Source organism: Ictalurus punctatus, chromosome 16 (genome assembly GCF_001660625.3).
Source record: "Ictalurus punctatus breed USDA103 chromosome 16, Coco_2.0, whole genome shotgun sequence".
Taxonomy (NCBI): domain Eukaryota; kingdom Metazoa; phylum Chordata; class Actinopteri; order Siluriformes; family Ictaluridae; genus Ictalurus; species Ictalurus punctatus.
Genome location: NC_030431.2, coordinates 6,295,454 through 6,315,939, shown reverse-complemented (window position 1 = coordinate 6,315,939; position 20,486 = coordinate 6,295,454). Strand labels below are relative to the sequence as shown.

The following is a 20,486-nucleotide window of genomic DNA, read 5'->3' as shown; positions in this document are numbered from 1 at the left end:
CAGAGTGCGAGACTGAGGGAGACAGAGAGGCTGAGCGCGAGATTGAGAGAGAGAGGCAGAGAGGCTGAGCGCGAGATTGAGAGAGAAACCGAGAGGCTGTGCGAGAGATGGAGAGGCTGAGTGCGAGAGAGAAAGAATGAACAGATATTTTTGTCAGTAATGTAAACTCAACAAAAAAGAAACGCCGACTCACATTCAACTGCTTTTATTTCCAGCAAATTTCTTAACATGTAAATATTTGTATTATCACAAAAACATTCAACAACTGAGACATAAACTGAACAAGTTTCACAGACATTTGATGAACAGAAATTGAATAATGAGTCCCTGAACAAAGGAGGGGTCAATATTAAAAGTAACAGTCAGTATCTGGTGGCCTTCAGCTGCTTTAAGTACTACAGTGCATCTCATCCTCCTGGACAGCACCAGATTTGTCAGTTCTTGCTGTGAGATGTTACTCCACTCTTCCACCAAGGCATTCGCAAGTTCTCCATCACATCTGCATGGGACATGTTGTTGCATGTAATTTTCCACTGCAAGGACGATCAGCTGTCCTTCCTGTCTCCGTGTAGCACTGTCTTAGGTGTCTTACATTACAGACATTGCAGTTTATTGATTTGGCCACACCTGCAGTCCTCATGCCTCCCTGCAGCAGGTCTATGGCATGTTCACGCAGGTGAGCAGGAACCCTAGGTATCTTTCTTCTGGTGTTTTTCAGAGTCAGTAGAAAGGTCTCTTTAGTGTCTTAAGTTATTGTAACTGTGACTTAATTGCCTACTGCCTGTAAACTGTTAGTGTCTTAAGGACTGTTCCACAGGTGCATGTGCAATAATTGTTTATGGTTCATTAAACAAGCATTAAAAACTTTGTTTAAACCCTTTCCAATAAAGATCTGTAAAGGTCATTTGGATTTTACAAAATTATCTTTAAAATTCAGTTTCCTGAAAAAGAGTTTAGTTGCAGCTGATATGATCTGGAGTTATAAGCACTTCTTCTGTGTGGAAGTGAATGCTCCAGACATAGAAAATTAAGTAGAGCAAAAATACAGAGGTTTTTTTAAAAATTCCGTTTGAGCCGATGTTTGCTTATAAAAGTTGAGTGGAAAAACACATTTTGTTCTGCAGCACTGTATCATTGTTAGCTCATCTAACAGCTCTGTGCGGCTCCTGAACTGGATAAGCAGCTTTGCATAAAAACATGTCAGATGAATAAATGTGGGAGACCAAGAGACGTGGCTTCACTCATTTATCTCACTTGTTTGTTTACAGTTACCCGGTGCCTCTCTGTGAATCAACACCTCTAATGTTTATGGTTTTTGTGTCTCCAAGGCTTTGAGTTCTTCGAGACAAGCGCCAAGGATAACATCAACGTGAAGCAAACATTCGAGCGCCTCGTTGATATCATCTGTGACAAAATGTCCGAGAGCCTAGAGACTGATCCTGCAGTTACCACGGGAACGCAGGGCAATGCCAGGCTAACAGACAACCCGCCACCATTACAACAACCCAACTGTGCATGTTAGTGCATCAGAGTCCTGTGTGTGTGTGTGTGTGTGTGAGTACGGGTGTGGGTGTGTATCCAATACTTGGGCTTCTTTAGGTTGAGGCATTAAACCTTTAACGTCGTGGCTCCTGGATGGAACGAGCTGTATCTCATTGTTCAGGGAAGGCATGTTAAGGGTCATGTGACACTCTTACACTCCGCCCACATCCCAGATTGGTTGCACTTGTAATGGAACGGAATGCATTTCTGAGAAAAGGTGAGGAAAAAGGGTTTGAAATGCCTCAGTGCTGTGACCTGTATCTGACTATCAACCTACACTGTTTCATAACGAGTTCAGTGTGAATCCTGCTGCAGCGTAGTGCTAAAGCTGATCAGATCATGATATCTGAAACATTAAAAAACTATAAACAACTGTAGTTTCAATTATGTTTTTATTAGTTATCAGCTTCATTTAAAAGGAGGGGAAGGAAGCTTATAGTACAAAAATAGATTTTAGTGTCCCATCAGCACTCGAGTTATAAAATAACTGATGATTACTGAGATATCTGAAAGAAAATGTATAGTGTTGTAATTTATAAGAATATATCAGAATTATATCTGCCAGCCATATAATGAGTATGTGGTCAGAAGGCTACTCCACCATTGTGGTAGTTCCTCACAAGGACTTTATTCCATCAGATGTAATCTGGAGAAAAAAAAAATATATATATATTTTTTGTTCTAGTTTCTGTTAAACTGCTGTGAGGAAAGTTGTAAACACTTGAAGTCATTTAGAATTGCAGTACAGCTATATTAGTAGCTACATGAGTCGTATATACAAAGGGGTCGATCAGAGCTCTAGAAAAAAATCCCTTAGTACTTTAGTGATGAACTTGTTAACTGTAACCTGTTTATTCAGTGTTTCCCCCCCCCAGGCATTGCAGTATAAAAGATGAATATTTTCCAAGAAGCCACTTGGAGCAGGAAGTGGTGCCTTTTAACATTTCCCAGCTCTCTTGCCATCTTATTTTGTCCTTCTGTCATCAGAGAGGCTGTACAGATTTAAAATGATTGGATTCTGTAAGATATCATTTGCTCTTACTGAAAAGCGAGCTGCGTGAAAGAGGAGGAAGCTTTTTCTGCAGCGTCACTCATACAATCAATACGTCATACAGCAATTCTGACTTTAAAAAAAAAAAATTCTAAATAACAGCGCGTCGATTCTTCCGGTTGTAATTCTCCACCTTCATGTAGACGTTCCCATCGATTATGTGTTGTCCAACACTGTACTGCAGTTCCTCTCTTTATAAAATGAAATGATGAATAGAAATGTAGCCCTGATGTTAGACTTGTGTTGAATGTGCTTTGCGTCTGATGTCGTTTGTGAGTGTGTGATGTGAAATAATAGAGAAATCCAGAAAAGCACTACTATTTATTGTATCAGAAGCGAGTAGGCCAGTGTGTGTAATGTTAAACAGTCCTTATGCATTGCTGATGTGGAATCAGTGCAGCTGTTTTCCGCAGCCTTTAGCATTACACTTGCATGACATCTATATTTAGAGATCGGTATCTATATATTATAGTCGTTGAAATTCTGCATCCTGCACACCTGTGGGCTGCAATGGGCCAATAAGTGCAATATTTTAAATCCTGTTTCCTGTACATACTGTAGATGTGTAATTTGAGGAATGTGTATACCTGCTGTGTGTGTGTGCGCGCGTGTGTGTGTGTGCGCGTGTGTGTGTGTGCGCACGCATGTGTGTGTGTGTGTGTGTGTGTGTGTGTGTGTGTTAAAAATGGGAAAATTCTGAAAATGGGAAATGTTGTTTTTAGACACTTCACTCCCATCTCATCCTCCAGCTGAGCTCATACCGATGTGTTCACACTGAAAACAGGGGAGTAATAAATGCTCTGTGTGTGTGTGTGTGTGTGTGTGTGTGTGTGTGTGTGTGTGTGTGTGTGTGTGTTTGCATTTGAAATTAATCACTAGGTTCTTGCCTAAGCAAGTGGTAAAATGCGTATGTGTAAATCCCTTTATGAATGGGAGCATGTTTGGTGTGGCTGTACTGACAGTAAAAGATTCTTCATTCACACATGAGCCAGTGTAATTGATTGTACTTTAGTAGGATGAACTTTTATGCATTTTTTTCCATTCTCAAGCCCTATACGAGACAAATGAATTATGGAGTGATGTCTATTATTATTATTTGATATCAAAAGCAATTCATTGTTCACAGAAATCGAACACTGATCATGACATTTGATTTTGCTGTGCTGTGTGTAGGAATTCATGTTGAACTGGTTGTTTTGTTTGTGTGTGATGAGTGTATGACCAACTGTTACTATTGAAAATACAGATAAACCTCCAGACTGTATTGATACTTAAATAAAGTTATTAATGAAGCATTCGTTTAAAATGGGAAGTTATTTATTACTCTGATATTGTGCTTGAACAGTTTAGCAGCATGAGGTGCTGCTGCCCCCTGCTGGCTGTCTGATATCATCACAAGGATGACAAAGCATGAGGTGGGTTTAAGGATAAAATCAGAGGTTAATCACATGAGCAGCTGTATCTGGGCCTCTTCTCTCAAAGAGGTGAATAATAAAGTCTTTCTAAAACACAGCTCCTTTATTCACGATTATCTACATTAGGTAAGGGATAATTCATGGCTAAGTGTGTGACCACCCGACATGAAGCAGAGTGCATTATGCATAAGTGTAATGTACACCTAGCTGTGGATTATCCCACTTATACCATGGTCACTTGCCAGCACTGACAAGTTAAAGCTGTCATTGATGTTTGCAGTGCAAAATTTGACTGAGAGGATAAAAATAACAGTTAATTTTCGTTATTTATGTACAGGGTCATTAGATCAAAGCAATATGCCCTGTGAGGTCGTGGTTTAGAGTGATTTACTTATTGCTTTTATAAAATGGTTGCTACATAAATAATACAAAATGCAATAATTTATTGCTAACAACTTCTTATTCGTCCGCCAAGCAATGTAGCAGTTAGCAGAATGGTTGCCACGCAACACAAACGCAGCAACACGTAATTATATAAACGCTTGTAACGTTATACTACAGTCCAGTAGGTGGCGTTAATGCACCTTTCAGTTTGATATCAAACGCCTTTATTGAAAGAGGAAGAGCTTCATTATAAATGAGTAAAGTGAGTTGTCGAAAAGAAAATTAGCAGTGTAGTCTGGTTTATTATTGTTTGTTACCGCGCTGCCAAACTGTAATGTATATTTGAAAAGAAAACACTAATACTTCAACACGTAAGCACTAAAACACGTTCACTCTCTCTCTCTCTCACACACATACACAGCTAATGTACACTAGGACATTCTTACACGTGTTTTTATTTACCTTCCAGGACCGGTTAATTTGATTCTCGTGCACTTTTTACCTATTATGTTCTGTATCTTTCCCCTCAGTAGATTACAGTGGTGTTGAAGTATTAGTGTTTAGTTTTTGCCGGTTGTTGCTCTCTGTTCTTTCCTTTTGACCACAAAGCTGATATTCTAACAGCGCGGAGTGAAATCTATAAAACACCTTTAGGTACTTTTTGCTTTAAAATAGGGTATTTTATACACTTTGGTGTATTTTTACGTTATCCTTACTCTACACGGATTTGTGCTTAATAGGTACATGGTCTGTATAAATTACAACCTCTGGACACTTCTGCTACATCATTTAGCGAACGTGGTTTTGTAGTTAAAAGCAGCACATCGGGTCATCTTGACCGTTTCCGTCCGTTGGCGGTCAGCGCCCTCTGTCGGTAGCGAATCGTAAAATGGCTGCTAGAGCACTTCCGGTGGCTTCACCTATTGCTGGCAATTTAGAGTTCTATGAGCTATCTAGTTTATATAATCTTGGATAGACCTCGGTATAATGGCGTCAATGTAATAAATCTCAAAACTAAAATGATTCCTTTCTACTATTACTAATGGACCTTTTTCACACGTTTGTATTTACAAACGGGTAAATGTATAGCGTTTCAAAACCTCCGGTGAGACAGTGAGCAATACAGCTAGCAATCACTGCAACTTCCCACAATGTACAAATAATTAAAGCAGACACCGAGTTTGAGCTTTCAGTTATTTCTCATTCGTGTACCTGTGAGTGAGGAAAAAATAGCATTGTGCCTACAGTGTGTAGCATTTGAGAGAATCGCACAACTTGAAAACTTGATGTAAATCATGGGGCTACACCCTCTAGACTTTTAATTGACATCAAAAATTTGTCGAAGTGTTTATGACAAACTCAGAAAAGCCAGCCTTGTGATTGGGACCTGCTCCAGCTGCAGACCACGACTACTGTACACTACACAGCACAGCCCTTCATCCTCCAGGTAAGTTTGCTAACTGTATATAAAGTGTGTGTGTGTGTGAGAGAGAGAGAGAGAGAGAGACAGACAGACAGACACTGACTATAAAGTGATTTTCGTCGCTCCCTGCAAATGTTCTAATTGTTGTTAACGCTAGCTAGCTTTATTGGTGCTATGTTCATTAGCAGCTGTGCTATGTAGTGTACTAGCTAGCCAAGTGTGTAGCTAAATAGTTCTTATCCTGTTACTCATTTCAGTACATAAACAGTTCAGTTCAATGTTTATTTGTATAGCGCTTTTAACAACTGGCATTGTAAAGCAGCCTTATATAGATATAAAATGTATAACTGGATGTTCAAAGTGGCAAATCGAGCGCTAGTCATGACCGGGTATGACGTCACAGCAACTGCGAGAACGGTGTTTTATTTAATCCTTTTGCACTATTTAGTCCTTCCACAAGGTGGCGAGAGTGACATAGGGCGGTTGATTCTCAACGTAGTTGAAGAATAAAAGGAAGAAACGGAAACGAGTTCAGGATAGAAAGTACCTGCATTTGTATAATTCTAGCCTTAGAGAGTATAAGGATTTGTATATGGGTGCTAATCGCGGCGAGAGATTGCCCAAGCGTTGTTCTTCGTGTTGTGGTTTTCTTTCTTCATAACAACAGACCTGCTTTACTGCTCTGTACTGACTCCTGTAGGCCAGGAGGGGTAGTTCAAATTGTTGTAATGCACATGCGTCGATAGCCTGTGTACGCGACAAATGGAGTATATTTTGAAAGACTATGCGATTATACGGCTGTGTGTATACGCGTAAAATACAATGTATATCAGAGCATTTAGAAGCGCTTGATCTCCATGCTGTGTTGTGATTAAAATGTCCACTAGGTGGCAGCACTACAATGTTGTAAATTCCCAACCGCCATTCTACCGATTATATCTAAGGCTATCTGCACCATAATTTTATCTATATTATATTTGTTTACTCACTGGCAGGATAATAAGAGCAGATCGTCTGTTTATTGTTATTATTATTTATATTTTGCGGAACTGATTACACCATCTTTATTGTGAAAATATAGCTAGCCTACCAAACAACCACCAATCATGAGGTGAATCAATTCTAATATACCGAGCTGTTTGAACAGCATATTGTAAAACCACATTCATATTTATTCACGAATGGTTACTGCAGTCACCGCTAGGCGGCAGTGTGTGTGTGTGTGTGTGTGTGTGTGTGAGAGTGTGTGTGAGAGTGAGTGAGTGAGTGAGAGAGCGAGCGAGCGAGCACTGTGACGCAGATTCCCTGGAGGGAGGAGGTGCCATTTCTCATCTCTGCATGAAGAGCATGGTTTACCTTGCAAAAGTAACCTGCAAGATCTCTGAAATCCTGTACAGTAAGTCAAGGTTCTTGCTTAAAATACACAAAGTGGCACAAACACTTAATGAACTCATGCTTTTATTTCATTTTTTAATGTTGCATATAAAACGTTTCTTCTTGTTTTAAATGTCCTTCAAACTGAGTGAAGCAGTTCTACAGTTCTGTCAAACGACAATGTATCCAGTGAAAGAAGTGTAAAAAGTTTAAGGTCATTGAAAGATGTAACCTAATGAATTAAACTTTGAAGTACCAGTTTATGTACCTTTTAATGACACTGAAAAATACAAGTAATAATAATAATAATAATAATAATAATAATAATAGTAATAGCCACGACTGGCTTTGGTCCAGGGCTGCTATAATCTACAGTATGCGTGTCCGAAAAAAAGGCTTGACATACAAACTTCTAAGGTTTTGCTTTAGTGCATCAGCACATCTACAAGGCTGGATGAGACGATGGTAGCACACAGCACCTGAACACATTTCAGAACAGCATGAACATACAACTTAAGAGTGGATTTATGCAGCCAGCAAGCCCGCCGTTCTCCTACATGTGTGTGTCTATTGCATTGGGGTGCATTGCGTGTGGCATTCAAAGCCGGGCAATGAACAAAGAATGTTTGCTTTTTGTGCCAGTCTCATTGCAAAAAAACTGCAGCAGCATACAGAACCATAGCTTTACAATGTAGCACTTACTCTGATAATCAGGTAGCAAAACGGGCGGGACTTCCCCATGTGCACTACTGCTCTCTTGTCCACAAAGAGGGACGAATAAAGAGAAATCTAGAGACGCTGAAGTTAAGGCACAGCCCTGGGGCCAAACACCAGTGGCATCATATTGTTTGGCTTTCCCCTGGTTCTCCATTAAACAAGCTCAAAGTTTGACTACTTCCATTTTCTTTTTTTTTTTTTTTTTTTTTTTTCTTCTTTTTTTTTTTTTTTTACAGAATCTTTACATATTATAATAGCTATAATAAACGTTCTCTCAACAAGAGTTTACTAAATACAGCAACACCATCGCCATTAGGGATGATAGAGTAAGAATCGCTTATCATTTACAATAAACATTACAATATATACACAATGCAATAAATACATGTCTGTAAACAGAGACAAAACAAAACCCATAATAGGTAAGGTCATTTTGGTGAGGCAAAAAAAAAAAATGGCACAAAACAGAAAAAAAGTCTAACAAAATCACTACTATTTAAAAGCCAGGATTCAAGTTTTGGTGAAGAATCTTCTCCTTAAAATGTTTGTTCTATGTACACACTCACCATGTGGAGGGAAAAGAAAGAAAGTAACTTGCAAGTAACATGCCGTCTATGCTACAGTTCATGTTCTACAGTACTGCTTCATATATACAGCAACTAAAACATATGAACCAATAAATAAAACCACATACAGGTATAAATATAGAGAAATGAAGAGCCACTTGGCTAAGTGCTGAGAGTCCTATAGTGCAAGAACAGTGCGCGAGTGTGGGTTTGGCATGAAGAGTAAGGGTCGAGTTGTGTTCTAGCCCTAAGAAAGCTTTCGATCAGACTGGACGATTTGTGGCACACGGTACAACTGCTGATGCACAGGCTGTGTGTATGATCACATGATCAATGACAATTTATTCAATGGTTTTAGCTAGTCCTTTAATCTAGGCAGTATATTCAAATGGAAAATTTCCTGGTGCGCGCACGCAATGTGTACTATGTTTTATACGAGATCCAGTGGAGTGAAATGTAAAAGGCATCTCATAAGGAGCACGATTCAGGTCAGTTAGAAAAGCCCGAGCTTCTAACACACCAAAGTGTACAGTTCATGTGTCTCAGAAATTGCTTGTCTCGTAGAAAAGTAAATGCTAAATGAGATCTGACGCAAGACAAACTGAACACAGGATGTTGGCAAAAAACAGTCTAAATGTTTGCGTAACAGGAAACAGAAACGTGTTTGATCTAATGGCCTCATCTGCGTTCCTGCCAAGGTGCGTGTGTGTAATGTAGCTTTCATATAATGAGGTTTACTTAAAATGTGTATGTGTGTCCACTCATAAATAATGTACCAGCAAAAGTCAGAAAGAAACAAATCAAATGGAAAAAAAAAAAAACTATTCTGGCTGAGGCTCACTAGAGGTAAGTGTTTAAGTAGATTATATTATCTGAATGAAAGAAAGGGGAAAAATAGGAATGAAACTTCACTGAAGAGATTGCGTGCGATTACGAAACAAACACAGCAGTGTTGAATGAAGTTATAAAGTAGCGCACTAAACCCCGCTGCCCAACATGAACACATACTTGCAAGTTACTCGTCACTAGAAGTTTTCTTTGCTGTTGCTGTTGTAAGAAAACGAGCATTCGTTAAAAGAATCTCAAATTTTATGTACCATACAAACAAACAAACAAAAAACACAAAGAGGCCGTGACAGCACTGAGCTGTGTGTGTGTGTGTGGGTTTAGTCAGGTTTTCAGGAAGACTTAAATGTAGAAAAAGCCGGAGAACACATTCCAATAAATTTCCCGTTTTCCCCCCGTGGCCGTAGCTGCTGCAGTCCATCTCTCTTCACTGCTCTGTGCTGTGTGAGACTTTCAGATCTTTCCTACTGCTGCCCACATGAAGGGGATGAAAGCACAGTGGTTTAGCTTCCAAGCATGTGCCAGGGGGAGCACACACACACACACACACACACACACACACTCCAAGGGCCAAGAAGCACAGGGTGGGGGGTGGGGCCAAATTAGACAGCAAAGAAAAATAAAATGTTATTCCTGAGAGCAAAATAGGACAATGTACCAGAGTGTGTGTGTCCTTGTGTGTCCAGGAGAGAGCAGCGGCCGAGGTTGTGGAGTGCAAGGTGCGCTTTGGAACTTTCCTCCTCTGCCGTTATTACTCTTCCCTCTGCCTGTGCATTTCACTGAGACATGGTTAGCAGTGAACGAATGTGTCCTGCACTGCTACGTTCCTTCCTCTTCCTCTTCCTCTCCTTCCTCTACCATACTTGGTTCTACAGAAGCTTCCTCACACACCTGGCCTTCCTCCTCTCCCTCTGCCTGTTCATCCAGCAGGATCTCAGTACACTCAGAGTTCTGCGTGCAGAGCGTTTTGGAGTCGTCCTCCTCCTCCTCTTCCTCCTCCTCTTCTTCCTCGGCCTGACTGCCGCTGTCCTTCTCTGTGTCGGTTTCTCCGTCCTCCTCCAGCGTGAGCTCAAACTGGAACTTGTCTGTGGTGTTCGTCGATCCACTCTCGTCGTTCTGCTCCGGTGCAGGAGAAGGGCTCTGAGGGATGGTGCTCTGGTACCACTCTCTATTGTCCTCCAGCGTGTCCAGGATATCCTGAGCATCCGGGTGCACCAGGTCAGCCCATGTCTCCCACAGAGGGTGGACAATGTAATCGATAAAGCCAACCTACAGCACAGCCGGGTGGAGACAGGATTGACACAAACTTTCTAGCTATTACAAAGAAACACACAGCAGAGTGGAATCTTTTTTTCCTCTTCACAAATCCCAGTGCTGATACAGTATGAAATTATTAAAAATCGCTTGTATCCACCAATAGCAGTGGTTTATTATATAATATTAAAAGGTTTTTCATGTGGACGAATGTAACCTGGCATAAAACTGTTTGGTAGACTGTGAGTGTTTGAGCTTCATGTAGCAGAACACAACACTGACACTCCTACATTCCAGGAAACCACTGTAGAGTGCAGAGGGCCAGATCTGTGTGGGACATGTTTGGCAGACTTTAAGAAACACTGCAAAATGAACAAGCCTCGATCCCATCCAAATATAAGAAAAGAAATGACATTTGGGAATGTTCTTTTCCCCAGAAAACTGGGTCGCAATTTACCTAGAGTTCATCGGTGGCTGTTTTTTGTTACGGCCCAGTCTAGGTCTAGCTTTTCATTTACTGATCCAAATACTCCCACATTTTGCAGGAAATTAAAAATGTCCCAGTGTTCCAACAAACTTGTCAAACAAATCACACACACATTTACACACTGCAGCTGTCATTGTGAAACGTAGGAGTGTCAGTGTTGTGTTCTGCGTGGACAAAAGGCAACCTCAGAGTCTGGCCATCCAGATTCTTGCCAATCGACACTGACATTTAATTAGACAACTGTGACTGATTTTGTCCAGGGAGATTATCTGTGAATTTACTGGGTTATTGGCAACAGTCCAGGCTGAGATGTATAGTGCTGTGAAAAAGTATTTGATTTCTTCTGTTTTTCTTGTGTATCTCATACTAAATTATTTCAGAAATTTAAACAAAATCTCTCATAAAACAAATTGCAACCTGAGTAAACACACAATACACTTTATAAATGATAGTTATTTATCGAAGCAAAAAAGTTATCCAGAGAACCACAGTGAGAGACATTATCTCCAAATGGAAAACCTCAGCACAGTAGTGAACCTTCCCAGAAGTGGCCGACCTTCCAAAATTCCTCCAAGAGCACAGCAACGACTCATCCAGGAAGTCACAAAAGAGCCCAGGACAACATCAAAGGACCGACAGGCCTCTCTTGCATCAATAAAGGTTACTGTTCATGTGACTCCACTATCAGAAAGACACTGGGCAAAAATGGTATCCGGGGAAGAAGTGACCTTGGGCAAGATACTGAACCCCAAGTTGCTCCCAATGGCAAGCTAGCTCCTTGCATGGCAGGTCTGGTATCATTGGTGTGTGAGTGTGTGTGAATGGATGAATGAGAACCAGTGTAAAGTGCTTTGGAACTGCTAAGGTTAAAAAAGCGCTATATGTTCTCTTAACCCAGAAGAACATTAAGGCTCGTCTGAATTTTGCCAAAACACACCTTGATGATCCTCAAACCTTCTGGGAGAATGTTCTGTGGATTGATGAATCGAAAGTGGAACTGTTTGGAAGACAGGCGTGCCGTTACATCTGGCGTAAACCAAACACAGAATTGCACAAAAAGAACATCATACCTACGGTCAAGCATGGTGGTGAGTGTGTGATGGTGTGGGGATGCTTTGCTGCTTCAGGTTCTGGGCAACTTGCAGTAATTGAGGGAAACATGAATTCTGTTCTCTACCAGAAAATCCTAAAGGAGAATGTCTGGTCTTCAGTCCGTAGTTGAAACTCAAGCACAACTGGATTATGCAGCAAGACTACAAGCTACACTTGTAAACTCCAAAGCCTAGGATTAAGTCCACAACTGAATGGCTCAAAAAAGCTAAATGAATGTTTTGGAGTGGCCTAGTCAAAGTCCTGACTTGAACCAATTGAGATGTTGTGGCAGGACCTTTAACGGGCAGGTCATGCTCGAAAACCCTCCAGTGTGGGTGAACTAAAGCAGTTCTGCAAACGAGTGGGCCAAAATTCCAACCACAGTACTGTGAAAGCCTGATCTCCAGTTATCAGAAGCGTTTAGTTGCAGTTATTGCTGCTAAAGTTGACTCAACCAGATAAAGTTCAAGGGGGCAATTAGTTTTTGACATGGATGATAGGTGTTGGATCACTTCTTTTGCTTCAATAAAAATATAAAAATAAAAACTGTATTGTGTGTATACTGATGTTGCCTTTGTTTTATGTTGTATTTTATTTGAATATCTAAAACTATTTAGTATGAGAGATACACAAAAACAGAAAAAAAAAACTTTTTCACAAAACTATATTACATGTATAAACTAAGTGTGTGAAAGTGTCTTCCAAATCTCCCTTCAACCCCTGGAGTTATGAAGAACAAACAGATAAACCTTTCAAAATAGTCAACTCTTAAAAATGAAAGGCTGCTTTATGACACAAAGTGTTTATTGGGCATGTTGATGTGCTGGTCACCTGACAGGATGTTGAAGAGTGTTTGTAGAGTGTATACATTGAATTATCCAGATAAGGTGTTAGCAGAAAAATTGGAAATTAATTTGTGATGTACAGTATTTAAATGCAGTACCTGGGATTTCTCCACTGAGGCATTGTGTTTGTCACACATGGGACTGATCTCCATGCCACGCTCCCTCTCGCGGTCCCCCTGGCTGAAAAACTCCTCCATGATGCGGTCTGTCCATTGGCGGTACAGCTGCAGTGGTTTGGTGGGGTTACTCAGGTCTGCACAGTGCACCATGTTCTGTAGCACCTGTTACACACCAGACATATACAACACACTGTCAAATACTTGCTACCATTATCCTTTATCATCATCAGTGAGCAATGGTGGCTCAGGAGTTAAGGTGCCCAGATTCCACTGGTGCACACTTGAGGGCAGTCTTTAATCGCTCTCTGCTCCAAAGGCAGTGTATCATGGCACTCTGACCCTGGCTTACAAACAACCAGGATGTGCAAATAATAGAATTTCACTGTAATGTACTGTATATTTAAGAAATAAAACATGTCAGGGCATGTTGTTGCAGGAAAATTATCAATGGCAAGAGTAGTGTGATATGGCCAAATACAAAAATTAATATTAATCTCCAATAACAGCACAGACAAAGTGTTTTATTTATTTTATACCAAAGCAGTTTATCAATGATTAAAATATTTATATATTAAAGATCCTTAAAGAAACTGTGTACATTTTTTGTTTACAGATGCATTTAAATAAAAAAGCTGTGCAACATCTGCAAAACTAGTTAGCTTTAAACTCACCAGCCTCTTTTATTCTCTCTTGAAGTTAATAAGACAAAAACATTTCAGCTCGTCATGTTACAGAGAAAGAGCAAAGCCTTTCACCCTAAAGATTTCCCTGTGTTAAAGTTGCAGTTTTACTCCCGACTGTTAAAAGCGCTGACACTGGAGACTCCTTCCAATACAATCACCAGATCAACAATTACACACATTTTAATATATTTATGTGGAATATCTGACATACAGTACATGTCCATTTGTAAGTTAATACTATAGAAACAATAACATATTAGAACGAGAGCATGAATATAAAACATGTAGCTGGCACTACTGTCAGAGTTGCTGTTATATTAAACTAATCAACACCTTCTAACCTATCAGAACTGAGAATTCAACAGTGCTGTTGTAAAAGTGAGTAATGGCTTTTTCCCATCATCTTTCAAGTAGGAGTAGAGTGCAAATACAGATGACCTATATCTTCCATATTCAGTTTATCTTCTTTTACTCATTACTATTTTCACTGACTGTTTCTTTTGTTTAATATTACTGCATGTATCTCCTACAGTGCTGTTTTTGACCCTCAATTTCGTTTACAGAAATATGTCTTGTCCATTGGTCCATCCAACAATCCATCCATTCAAGGTTTGGTTTGCCCTCAACCTCAACACCTATTGGATTAACTGGAACACAGACTACATGCCAGGCTTCCTTGCCTGACCTCACTAATGCTCATGTGTCTGTATGGCCATAAATCCCAACAGCCATGCCCCAAAATCTAGTGAAAAGACTTCCTATAATTGTGGAGGTTATTGTATCTGCAAAGGGAGACTAAATGTGGAATGGGATGTTCAACAAGCACACATGACTGTGATGGTCAGGTGTCCACATACTTTTGGCCAAATAGTCTATTACTTAATCTGCTAAGAACATACTCATGCACAAACGCATTCAGAGTAATGAAGTGTGTTCTTACTTGTATCCTGTCTGAATAATTATCCAACAGCAGGACTCCAGAACTGGTCACTTTCTTTGTCTCGACCATCGTTTTCAAGTCAGCCAGTAGGTTCATATGTTTAGACATATCAGTGGCTAATACCTAGGATATTAGAAAAGCACAAAAACATTGAGACTGTTTTCATTGTTGAATTTCATATCATGTTCATCTGCATACAGTCAGCTCCACTTACGATGTCGATCACCATCTTCCTCAGCGATTGTCTCTGTTTTTTGGTAAGGTTCTGGAATATGTCACAGTTCTCTTCCTGGAGCAGCTTGAAGCCTACAGCCAGATGATGGTTCTCCAGCACTGATGAGTCATTGTACATGAGGGCCAACTCAGAGTCTACACACACATACACAAACATACAGTTTATGAAGGGTATTCAGTCATCCAAGGCATGTACTGTAAATCAGGCTGTGATATAATTTAGATATTCTGCCACTCATGGAAATTCCATACAATTTACCTACATCATCATGAGTAAAAAGGTTTGTCTTCATGGTTATACCATAAGTCCTCCCACCTTGACAATCTGCTTCTAGAAATTTCAGGACCTTGTGCAAGTGAGCTGGTCCATATATTACTATTTCAGTAGGCTGCAATAGATAGATGACTCTTGCGTGTGTGTATAGGTGAGTGTCTGTGTGTGTTTGTGTGTTTGGTAAATAGCTGTTTAAATGGCAGCACTCTGGCACTGTCAGAGAAGGATTAGAGACAGTGATGCAAAGGAGGTAGCGGATGAGCTCTGCTCCAGACTTGCTTATCTACCATCTCAGTTCGCACTACCACTTATGTCACAGTTATGTAAGGAGGGGTAAATCCTCACATGAGGCCATATAACTTGTTGGGTGGATGTATCTGTGGGGTCACTGAAGTTTTTCCCACAGAACACGGAGGAAACATTTGTTTCCTTTAAAAGAACAAATACAGTGCATGTAGCTGGAGGCTATCGCCTGCTTACAAACCCACTGTGGCACTAATGATCATGATAATTGTCATTAATGATACAGCAACAATGAGCCATTTATAAACGTGCTTCGAGAACGTACAACTGAGTTTCTATTTGTTAGAAAATGCCTTGTGAGGAATCAGAAGCCAGATTGAACTTGCCTTTACCATAGGGTTTACTGAAGGTCACTTCCTGTCTTGCAACTAGCTGTGTCTAAATGTGAAGTACAGCTTGTAGGTGGGAACATCTGAGGTGCGATGGACTTCAAATGCCACAAAGTCTTGTCTCATGCAATAATAATGGAAGGCGTGGGAAGGGAACTATTTGTGTCCGTGATATGAAGAAAAATACTCACTGGTGTTAATGAGGAACTGGTTTGAGACCCCCGGGTGGTCAACGTCATGAATAGCACTGGCAAAAATGGCAGCAAGAATTTCGAGGTCTGTGAAAACAGCCTGTGAGGAGATGAAAAGTGTAGACCCAAAATTAGAAACACTGTATCACCCAAGTCTTCAACAAGTTCTCACATGCATAGTATCTAATTCTGTTTTCATGGACAAAAACTACGCTATGAAGTCTTTAAAAAAAAAAAAAAGGCTGCTGCTGGCCATTTTACCTCTAAAGCAGGCGTGGAGAGCAGCACGTGTGTGGACTGCGTTACGTCAGCAGCATGAATGTTGTTATGATATGCCACGTCTGCATGGTAATGGTCTTCTAAGGTCATCAGGTAGGTTATAAAAGTGTCTAATGGAATTTTAAATGTCTTGAGCAAGTCTCTCTCCTGGTGGGAGAACGATAATAGCAGTAAAATTAGTTTGTAGATTTTGACAGGAAGTATAAAGCAGTCGGATAGGGAGTGGATTTTCAGGAAGATCTTACCTGAAAGATTGTGTTCATCATCACTGTTAACGGCCTGTTTCCAGAAAACTCTGTGACTCTGAAAACATTAAGGCCCCATTTGTTTACGTCTTCCAGTTCCTGCAATGAAATTAAAAAATTTGTTATTTTATCTGCTTATGCCTTATGTGATGGAACAGCGACCTTCCTACAAGGTCAGAACTACTGTACAGTATATTCACAGTAGGTCTCTACTGTATATCCTCATCCAATCCGAATTCAATTAAAGCTATTGAAGGCCTATCTCTGGATCGGACACTGAGTGATTGAAGACGCACTCTAAAATGAATGAACCCTCAATATTTCACCTTGGCTAAGGAGTCTTCTGTATCTGTTTTGACGCCAAAGCGAGGGATGTTAGAGTTGGTGAGGCTGGTACTGTGCATTAGTTTCTTCACACCACTTATTTGTGACATGGGCTTTTTTTTCTTCTCCTTCTCCTTCTGAGTCTGTGGAGAGGGCATCTCCACGTCATGTTGCTTGTCTGTGAGTGAGAGCAGAGAGAGCAGTGCAATCAGTGCACCAATAAATTTCCTATTGCCTCCACCATGTGAAAATTTCACTAAGGAAAGATGTTAACATACACATTATTCTATTGTTCATAAGTGTGTAGTGCTTTGGGACCTGATGACGTGACCTTGGTTTGATGGTGCGAATTACCTAAGAAGGTGTTGGAGATGAACTCCGAGACCTGGTTTCCAGATCGGCTCATCTCAGACAGGTGGGTGAGCTCCCTGTTCAACATCCTCTTGAACTGGAGCAAAGAAACATGGACAGAAATATAATGAGTGATGATGGTAAGATACAGTATTACAGGCTCTAACACAATATATATGTGTGTCTATGTGGAGTTTTGCATGTTCTCCCCTGACTCTGTGTAGTTTTCCTGGTTCTTTAGTTATGTCACACCTCCCAAAACATTAATGTAGGTGGCTGTGTTGCAAATGTCCCTAGGTGTAAATAAGAGAAAGAGAGAGAGAGTGCGAGTGTGTGTGTGTGTGCGTGTGTGTGTGTGTGCGCGCGTGCGCGCGTGCGTGCGTGCGTGCGTGCGTGTGTGTGTGTATGTGTGTCTCTGTGTGTGTGTCATCCTGAGATGGACTGCCATCCCATCTAGGGTGTATTCTCGCCTCATGCCTAGTGTTCCCGTAATAAGCTCCGGATCCATTGCAAGCCAGGCTAAGTGGTTACTGAAGATGAATGAATGTATGGAACCAAACTAGCCGCCATATTTTACATAATCTCAAAACCAGATGTCAGTAAACCATTTCAATAGAACTAAAAACATTGTATAAATTAATTTAATGCAGTATATTCTCCTTTTCCTTGTATCCAAGTCTTTCAAAAATATTTTTTTATTCGGTTTTCTGTAAGGTATATATGAGAAAAATGTCGGCTCAATTTATTATTCAGTCAGCCATGGACACTGATATTAGACCACACAAAATTTACTCCTTTTGAAATTACCAGTAACATTCTGTCACCTGATGGCTCACAAATTGAATTTCTCTCTTTTAAGACCAGAGAAGAAATAAAGTAAAATAATAATAATAATAATAATTCTGACTGAAACACTAAATAAACCATATAAGAATTTCCCTTTGAATATATTATAGATTCCAAATGTATAATTTACAGATTTGTTATTCACAGGTTGTCAAACCTGTGTGGAACACCATCGCACAGGACGACACCCACTAGCTTTTTTCAGATGCAGGATACTTAAGAGCAATGAAACATGATTCTCAGGCATGATAGATCTAAAATCAGTATGATAAATGGTATTCTAGATCTCTAGGAAGAATCAATATGCCATACCTTTATATATCCCAATGAGACAGAGAGCAAATAATTTGCTTCAGGCATTTTCGCAACCAGCCAAGTCACATATAAAGAATAAAAATCTGTAGATCAGCTTTTGTTCATTATCTCAGGCAAAAAGTGCGTCAGCTGACTTCTGATAAAACTGAAGCGTCAAAAAATTGCTAGCTGTGAGCAGGTTGATCATATTATCTCGCTTGTGCCGTGCAAAAAATGGCAGGAAAGGGAGGATGGTGTGCTTGTGGGGAAAAAAAGCATCAGTCCTGTCGACACCTTCCAAATAAGGGACTGCACTCGTATTGGATGCAGCCCGAGCCCACCGACCAACCAATCAGCACTGATTACAACCAGAGGAGAGGGGATGGAGTGGTTAAGGTATGCTGATGGGGGAGTGCAAGCCTTAAGGACAGCCATTACCGTTCTCTCCTACCCTGTCTCTTAACTCATAACACATATACCAGCTTTATTAACCACCAGATGGATTGATCCACAAATATTCTGCAGACTATAAAATGTAAATCTTTCACTTGATGATAATCTAAATTGCAGATGAAATTCCACTTGCGACACATCAAAGCTGAATTATCAGAATACAACGTCCTCTCATTCACCATTAGAGGCTAACCTAATGAAAGCAAAGCAACAAAAACAACAGTGGCGCATTCATATGGAGATGGCAAGACCCCACCTGGAATTCATTTAACCTAACTATGAATGTTTCATGTGCACATCACCAATGAGTTCATTTGATAAACAAATTAAGCTATCACAAGGCCCTTTATTAAATCCATGGCCAGCAGCTAGCTTTATTGTACCATCTTTGGCTTATTTGAATATGTGGCTGAATGCTGCGTGGTATAGTATGGCTACTGCTTGATGAAGAACACAGCTCTTATCAGCTTTTGCGTCAATGTAGGTCCTGTATGCAAAGTAAGAGCACAATGTGCTTGAAAGCAGGGATGGACAGTGAAGCCACATAAAGGTATAAGTATTAAACAACAGGACCAGACATCATATAAAGTGGTATTTGAGTCTGGCCACTATGAATCAGGCTGGAGTTGCTGGGCAGTGTTCTCCTTTGGACTGTTGGAGGGTCACCTAAATATAAAAATAATATTTAAAAAAATAAAAAAGTCATTGAAATGAGTGTTTTTTACTCTCAGGCAGGCGGGAACAGCCAGTGAGATAATTTCATTAACATGAATGTGTATTGGCTGCTTATTCATTAATCTCTAGTAACTGCGTTATTTATATCAGGGTCACAGTGGTTTAATTGCTTATATTTTGAGAAATAGAACCAACTACTTTCATTCGTGCATAATTGCAAGCAAAAATGAAAAGTGTAGGAGCGGGCAGGATGTCCAGAGTTTCTGCAGGAGTGGGTGGGAATGGTTTGAATTCCTTTAGGAGCAGACAGGAGTAGGATGTTAATTTAGAAAAAAACAACAAAAAAAAAAAGTCACGCACACACACCTCAACGTTAGGCCTTGCATGCAGTTGTTGTTGTTGTTTTTACTGTACATGTGTATAACAGGATGCATTGTTTCACTGTAGCACTGAGTTTCTATTTTATCAGGTAGATCTATGTGCACTTTGTAGATATACAATTATTTTCTGCATGCCATCTGTTGCAATGCACAAAGGACTGCTATAGGACCCTCACTGACCAGGGATTTTGAGTCATTTTCATCAGGCATGGTAATGAACTGAACCTGAAGCATCGTTAATAAAATCTGTGCATGCAAAAATGAATTAGCTATCTTCTCTACCTGAATACCTACCAAATGTTGCAAGTCTTATAAAGTGGCTAAGAAGTGTATATTCTAGAAATAAACCAATAAACTGAGTTTACGATAAAGCCCCAAAGTGCACAGCACATGCCCCTGTGCCCCTTTTATCTCATAATGCTAACTTTCACAACACACGGTAAGACACGCGCTCGTACACATCTGGCTCCTTTTATGTGAATATTGTAAACAGACTAGTAGTTGTGTATTATAATGACATGTTTTACTTCAACAAAACTGAGTGGAATCAGATCAGTCAGCATTTTGCTG

At 40.2% G+C, this 20,486-nt stretch overlaps 2 protein-coding genes across 13 annotated transcripts in view; one reads left to right on the top strand and one right to left on the bottom strand.

Moving 5' to 3' along the window:
* Positions 1–3,886, top strand: part of LOC108277218 (ras-related protein Rab-3C) — a 37,658-nt gene extending 33,772 nt beyond the window's left edge. For both annotated transcript variants that reach the window (XM_053686858.1, XM_017489747.3), the window contains exon 5: positions 1,329–3,886. In XM_053686858.1, the coding sequence (XP_053542833.1) occupies positions 1,329–1,522 (194 nt within the window). In that variant the 3' untranslated portion in view covers positions 1,523–3,886. The remainder of the gene's footprint in view (positions 1–1,328) is intronic.
* A 3,370-nt stretch (positions 3,887–7,256) lies between these two features.
* LOC108276982 (cAMP-specific 3',5'-cyclic phosphodiesterase 4D) overlaps positions 7,257–20,486 on the bottom strand; it is a 194,572-nt gene continuing 181,342 nt past the window's right edge. For all 11 annotated transcript variants that reach the window (XM_017489202.3, XM_017489205.3, XM_017489200.3 and 8 more), the window contains 9 exons: positions 17,272–17,365; positions 16,920–17,095; positions 16,594–16,692; positions 16,331–16,495; positions 16,070–16,169; positions 14,953–15,107; positions 14,739–14,861; positions 13,095–13,277; positions 7,257–10,587 (listed from right to left, as the gene is read on the bottom strand). In XM_017489202.3, the coding sequence (XP_017344691.1) occupies positions 10,138–10,587; positions 13,095–13,277; positions 14,739–14,861; positions 14,953–15,107; positions 16,070–16,169; positions 16,331–16,495; positions 16,594–16,692; positions 16,920–17,095; positions 17,272–17,365 (1,545 nt within the window). In that variant the 3' untranslated portion in view covers positions 7,257–10,137. The remainder of the gene's footprint in view (positions 10,588–13,094; positions 13,278–14,738; positions 14,862–14,952; positions 15,108–16,069; positions 16,170–16,330; positions 16,496–16,593; positions 16,693–16,919; positions 17,096–17,271; positions 17,366–20,486) is intronic.